The sequence below is a fragment of the Sapajus apella genome, unplaced genomic scaffold (assembly GCF_009761245.1).
Source record: "Sapajus apella isolate SASKATOON/1434 unplaced genomic scaffold, GSC_monkey_1.0 scaffold102, whole genome shotgun sequence".
In the NCBI taxonomy this organism is placed as follows: domain Eukaryota; kingdom Metazoa; phylum Chordata; class Mammalia; order Primates; family Cebidae; genus Sapajus; species Sapajus apella.
Window position 1 is genome coordinate 2,615,073 of NW_022437042.1, and position 6,459 is coordinate 2,621,531.

Below are 6,459 nucleotides of genomic sequence, written 5' to 3' on the forward strand. Positions count from 1 at the left end.
GCTGAGGCAGGAGAACCACTTGAACCTGGGAGGTGGAGGTTGCAGTGAGCCAAGATAGCACCACTGCACTCCAGCGTGTCAACAGAGTAAAACTCCGTCTCAAAAAAAAAAAAAAAAAAAAAAAGATCTAGCTCAGACCTGACCCCGACTAAATGCACAGCCTTCCGTTTACTTCCCATCCCCCCAACTCCCATTCAAACCACCATCCACAGCATTAGGACTAGTCGTTTATACTTAAGCAAGAGAGTTAGTATCATGAAATCTGGTCTTAGGATCAAAGCTATTCAAGGTTAGAGCTGGAAGGAACCTTGGAGATGAAGAGAAACTAAGGTTTGGAGAACCTACCTAAGGTTTCATAGCAAATACATGACAAAGCCAAGGCTTCAAGCCAAGTTTTTGTTCCTCGTGCTTTCCTGGCTACATCCGGAGTTTCTCTATTCTTTCTTTTTTGGTGTCTTTTTTCCCCTCCTTTCTGCCCTGTGACTCTCTCTCGCTGTCCTGTCTTATTAGAGAGAGGTTCTAGAGCTGGCTGGATAGTACCTGTTCTCTGGGACCTTGGTATTGATCTAAGGCTGGTTTAACTACCTAAAGAGAAGCAGAGCCCCAAGGGAACCTGCCATAACCCAACTCTGAAACATGACTTAATCCCAAGTAAGATCAACTCCGACATTATAGTTCATAAGCAAAAATGATGGATTCTAGATTTTAAGTGACTTTTGCCCAAGATCATCCAGCTAAAAGGTGGCTGGAGCAGGGGACAACAATAGGTCTTCAGGCCCCTGGGGCGGCACCCTGGCACTGCCCAAGAGCCCGGAGGCTCTGGAGGCCAACAGAGCGAGGGGCAAGCCCAGACCCTGCCTCTCTGCTTGGAACAGTGCGACTATGCCGTTTTCTCTCTGCTCATTTGTGAACTCGGTTCCCGACCTAAATGTGGGGATTCGAGGGAGACAAAGAGTGTGCCGTTGGCCACCACTCTAGCCTTCAGGAAGCGTGTGGGGGCACCGTAGAGGCCCTCTAGCCTTTGTAAACCAGGCCCTGAGGCTCCTGCCCAGTTGTACCCCTCCCCAGCAGTCCCCCCACTGTGACGTGCCACTGTCAGAACTCAGCGCTTAGAAACGACAAACCTGGAGGCTACTCGGTCGGCCACTAGGCTTGACAGGACTCACGGACTTTCTCTGGAGTAGCGCTCTCAACTCGCGTCTTTCGCCTGCCACGTTCTCAGGACCCCAGAATACCCACCGATCCCGGCAGGCCGAGGAGTCCGGGCCGCGCCCATCCGGCCAGTGGATGGAGGAGCCGGCCTGGTGTCTCTCCAGCTGGGCACCCGCTGTCCGCCCCAGCGCCAGTTTCAGTGTTGGGGGCGAAAGGTAAGGAGGGGAGTTGGCGGGGCGCCTCCCTCTAGGGGCTGAGCCGGCAAGAGCATCTTCTCCGCGAGTTCCTCACTGCCCAGCGAGCGCTGCCCAACTTCTGAGCCCTTGGGACCCGCTGCTCTGAGTCGCTCTTGGTACAGAAGACCAATGACCCCCAGAGAAAACTGCATTCACCACTTTTGCGAGGCTTCTGGAGGAAGGCAAGGAGTCCAGGCGGGGCTTCCAGGGCTCTCGGGCTGGGGCTGGGTTGCGTGTGGGGTGGGGGAGGCGGGCTTCAGGGATACCCCTCCCAACCTACTTCCTTTCCCTGACAGCAGCCATCGCCCCCAAGAGGGAGAGCCTTAGGCGTCCCAGAAGACCTCGCGGACTGTGCAGCGGCTGGCAGAGGGGACCTGTTTGCTGGCCCGTTTGGAGGTGAGATGGGGTGGGGTTTGGAGACTGAGAAGCCCAAGAGAAGACATTGAGTTTCTCCCCACCCCTCAAACCCACTTCCAAAACAGAACCAGGTGGCCCCGAGGAATAAGGCGAAGTGTAAACACAAACAACCTCAGAAAGAAGCCAAGAAAAGAGAAGCCCAAAGAAGCAAGAGCAACACTGTTACAAAACTGTCTGGTTTTGTAACAATTTCCCCGCCGCCGGCCAATGAGCAGCGTGGCGGCACGTCACGTGGTACCGTTTTATATAACACTTTGCTGAGACAAGACAGTTATTAGGCGGCGCGGGGCGGCCGGCATGGAGCTCCCGGAGGCGCGGCAGGGCCCAGAGTTCGGTAGCACGGCGGCGGTGGCCGCCCTGATTTCCTCCAGCCACCACTTCTTGCTTCGTGTTCACGGTCCCTAGACGCCTCTTCCCCTCCGGTGTCCCTCTCCCTATGGAGCCAGTACGGACTGAACAGATGCTGAGCTTGCCCGCCGAGGTCAGCAGCAACAACTTAGATCCAGTGGAGCCGGCAGAGCGAGGGGCATCAGCGGCCCAAGTAGACACGGCTCCCCCACCAGAGGCCGCTGCAGAGGGTCCCGTACCTCCACCGACGCCGGAGCGAGAGCAAGAGCAGTCTCCAGGGACCTCAACGCCCGAGAGCAAAGTCCTGCTCACGCAGGCAGACGCCTTGGCGTCCCGGGGGCGCCTCCGGGAAGCCCTCGAGGTGTATAGACAGCTCTCCGAGCGACAGCAGCTGGTGGCTGAGCAGCTGGAGCAGCTGGTGCGCTGCCTGGCGGAGAAAGTCCCTCAAGGCGAGGCGCTGACGCTGGCGCCCCCGGACGAGGGTAGCGCTACAAGCGGCGCCGTGGCGGCGGAAGAGACAGGGGCTGCGGCGGCCACCGAGGTGTGGGACGGCTTTAAGTGCCGGAAATGTCATGGGTTTCTGTCAGACCCCGTGTCCTTGTCGTGTGGCCACACCTTTTGTAAACTGTGCCTGGAACGTGGGCGGGCCGCCGACCGGCGCTGTGCGCTGTGCGGGGTCAAGCTCTCCGCGTTGATGGTGGCCACTGGGCGGGCGCGTGGATCCCGGCGGACTGGGCAGCAGCCGCCGCCGCCGCCGCCGCTGCGAGTCAACGTGGTGCTCAGAGGCCTCCTCGGCAAGTTGTTCCCTGGCCCGGCGCGGGCGTCGCAACTCCGGCACGAGGGCAACCGGCTGTACCGCGAGCGCCAGGTGGAGGCGGCGCTGCTCAAGTACAACGAGGCAGTTAAGTTGGGTGAGTCCAGTGTGCTGCCGGGCTGGGGCTGGTGCTCGTTTGGTGACGCGAGGGTGCGGGAGAACAAACCCTGCAGCGAGATGGGACTTGGGCCAGGGCAGAAGAGGGGGCAGGGGACCCATGGACCCTGTCCGGGGTGGGGGAGGGGTGTTTCTGGGGCTGGGTCTCTGAGTTTGTCCTTTTTTCCCTGCTTTAGCTGTCTTTCACTGTGTTTGTGTCGATATCGGTTGCTTTTTGTCTTTTTCTGCCAACTTCTGTTGGCTTTTGTGTTCCTGTCTGTCAGTCCCAGTTCCTGTCTGTGTCTCCTTGTTTCTGGTTCTTTTTCTCCATCTCTTCTCATTTTTGTCACTGTTTCTTTCTTGCTCAGTGTCACTCTGTTTCTCTGACTCTCCTCCTCCCGCTGCACTCCTGGCCTCCTCTTACACCTGCTCACACCTTCCCAGTGAGGAGAGGAACTTTGCGCGCTCCTCGCACTGGCGCCCTGTCCTCCAGGCTGGAGATGTCCGGTCGGCGCCTGCGTGCCGCTCGCGCCGCCGGGTGTTGCCCCTTCCGGGGCCGCGGCTCCCTGTGGGGTGGGTCCGGCGTGGAATTAGGTCAGGAGAGCACTGGTTGCATAAGGGCCGCGAACGGCCCGGGTCGGGCGGCCCCTCCTCCGCGCGGGCGGGCGGGATTGTGTAACCGCTGAGGTAACTGAAGTGGGCCACGCTCTCCTCGGAAACCATCCCACGAGCGTGTGCGGGGGGAGGGGGAGCGCTTGCGCCCCGCTGCCCTGTGACTCATTGTCACCGCTTCCTATCACACGATCCTCTGCTGAAATAGATGCCCCCTCCCTCCTCCCGACCTGCCAACCCGCAGCATGTGCCCTGGCCTCGAACCCCTTTAACCCGGCCAGCCCGGTGGGAGACGGGGACCGGCAACTGCCTGGGGATCCCCAGGGACCTTGGGCTGGCGACGAATGGGTCACGCCTCTGTCCTGCTTTCCAGCGCCGCCTGGGAAGGTTGGGTGGGCTTTGCAGCTTCAAGGGCAACGTGGGCAGTCCCACATCTCCAGTTGGACTAGGGCACCCGAATTTCCCCAGGGAGCCGCTCTCTGCGACCCACCACCTCTGGACCCAGGAAGTGGCTGCTGAGCTGCCAGTCCGTATTGCCCAGCTCGGGCAGGCTGCCAGAAGCTGGGCCGCGGGGCGCGGTTGTCTGGCGAAGCATGACAAGAGGAGGCAGCAGGGATGGGCAGGCATGGCCCTGGCATCCCAGGGTGTTCTGGGCCTGACTCTGTGGAGTGGAGGAAGGGTGTGGGCTGGAGTCTCCACGTGTTGAATCTCCACTCAGGCTTGCAACAGGTAATAGGAGGAGGAGGAATAAGGACTGATGGGGTGACACTGGCAGCCAGAGAAGGGGACCCCACCAGCCCCTGTCTGTGCACAAGCAAGGCACACTGTGGGCTGCCACCAGGCTGGAGTGTGCTGCAGAAGAGAATAGACAGAAAAGACTGTAAACAATTTGCTAATGTCTTAAGAGCAAGTAATGGGCACCCAAGCAAGTCCTCAGCACACCCCTGGGAAAAAAAAAACATCAAAACCTGTTGCCACAAAGGAAGCTAGAGTCAGATCTTGGGGAAGAGCAGGGCAATGTGAATGAAGCTCTGGAAGCCATTTAACTCCAGATCTCCAAGGCAGATTGCATTCCTTTTAGCCATCCTCCAAGGGCCAGGAAAGCCCCTTCCTGACCTCACCCTCTTCCTCTGTTGCTGCCACCTTCCCCTGGGGGTTATTCCTTGCATCTTTGTTAATCCCCTCAGGGAAGTTAGGGTGAAAATGTCAAGGCCAGCTTTACCCTTCTAAGAGGAAAGGAGGCTCTCTGTTCTGGAAGATGGCCAGTGTGTCTGTATTATTCCAAGTACTGTACACACCTTCAGAAAAAGGAACCTGCTCCCCAGCATTCCAGCTTCAAAAGCTTCAAAGTCTCACCAGTTATCAGTGACTCTGTCCACCTAGCTGTGTGACCTTGAGAAGATGTTTTCCCTTCTCTGGGCTTGATTTTCCCCATTTGAAGAATGGGTTGATTGAGCCAAATAACCTCTAATCGCCTGTCCAGCTCTGACATCTAGTAATTTGAAGTTTTTGGTGAGAGCCAGCCTCACCTTATTCCCAGTAACCCTTTCCAAGTTCATTTACATTTGGTCATCTGAAATGAGAGGACGGGACCATATAAATATATTTTCCCATTCCATTTAGGGAATCTTCATATGTGCTGGGCTTTGTAGACAAAGATGTTGCTAATGTCATCAGTCATTCCCCTCCTGGAAGATGAACTTGGATCTGTCTTCTTGGTGGTTCAGATAGGGGCCACATCTGCCCACTTCTCTCTCCTTCCTACCTGGCCTGTTTTCTTGTTGGTGATAATGCCCTCAAACCTGGCTGCCAGACACTAGCTGTGTGTAGCCACATCTTGTGTATGTCAAAGTGTCTAATGCATCACTGACACTATAGGGCCTCTAATGAACTTGTGAGTGGGGATCAAAAATGACTTTGCAGTTGGGGAACCAAGACTGTCTGGGGTTGTAGAAGGCAGGACAATATTAGAACTAGAAACAGATCCCAATCCTTTTGATCTCCAGTAAAAAAGTCCTAGAAAACTTATCATTTGCTCAAGATCCATGCTCATACAGGACTTACCACCTGCTTGCGCTGGCTGGGGGCCATTAATAAGGGTTTTTCTTTCTCATTTTGGCAGCTCCAAATGACCACTTGCTTTATAGCAATCGGTCTCAGATTTATTTCACCTTGGAGTCTCATGAGAACGCACTGCATGATGCAGAAATAGCATGTAAGCTCCGCCCGATGGGTTTTAAGGTGAGTGTGGGATGGGAAAGGTGGGAAGGGGTTGTACTGTAGACAGGAATTGGCAGGAAGGGCTGCCTCCCTGGAGCGTAGGGGCGCTAGAGCTCAAGCAGAGCAGGAAGAAGGCTTTGCAAAGGAGCCAGGGTAAAGATCCCTGGGCAAAGGGAGACTCAGGTCTGCAAGGGAACTGGACTCTCCCTCAATTTGGTCTTCAGCTGATGACCTTCAGAGCAGCCTGGACATAGTGACTCTCTAGAATATGCCCTTGGAAGCCAAACTGCCTGGGTTTGTGTCCCAGCTCTGCTGCTTTTATGACCTTTGTGGCCTTGGGCAAATGACTTAACTTCCCAATACTTCATCTCCTCCTCTGTAAAATGGGGGATATTCAAAGCAGCTACTAAATAGGGTTGTTGCGAGGATTACATAAGCTAATAATGTAAGGTGCTTAGAACAGTGTCTGGCACATAGCACTATATAAATGCCTGCCTGCCTGCCTGCCTGCCTGCCTGCCTTCCTTCCTTCCTTCCTTCCTTCCTTCCTTCCTTCCTTCCTTCC

At 55.9% G+C, this 6,459-nt stretch overlaps 1 protein-coding gene across 5 annotated transcripts in view; it reads left to right on the forward strand.

Annotated features, from left to right (window-relative positions):
- The first annotated feature begins 1,702 nt into the window (after positions 1-1,702).
- Positions 1,703-6,459, forward strand: part of LONRF3 (LON peptidase N-terminal domain and ring finger 3) — a 43,848-nt gene continuing 39,091 nt past the window's right edge. For 2 of the 5 annotated variants that reach the window (XM_032258347.1, XM_032258349.1), the window contains exons 1-2: positions 1,704-3,064; positions 5,798-5,916. In XM_032258347.1, coding sequence (XP_032114238.1) covers positions 2,242-3,064; positions 5,798-5,916 — 942 coding nt within the window. In that variant the 5' untranslated portion in view covers positions 1,704-2,241. Of the gene's footprint in view, positions 3,065-5,797; positions 5,917-6,459 lie in introns of all 5 variants that reach the window. The other 3 variants (XM_032258348.1, XM_032258350.1, XM_032258351.1) reach the window with 2 other exon arrangements.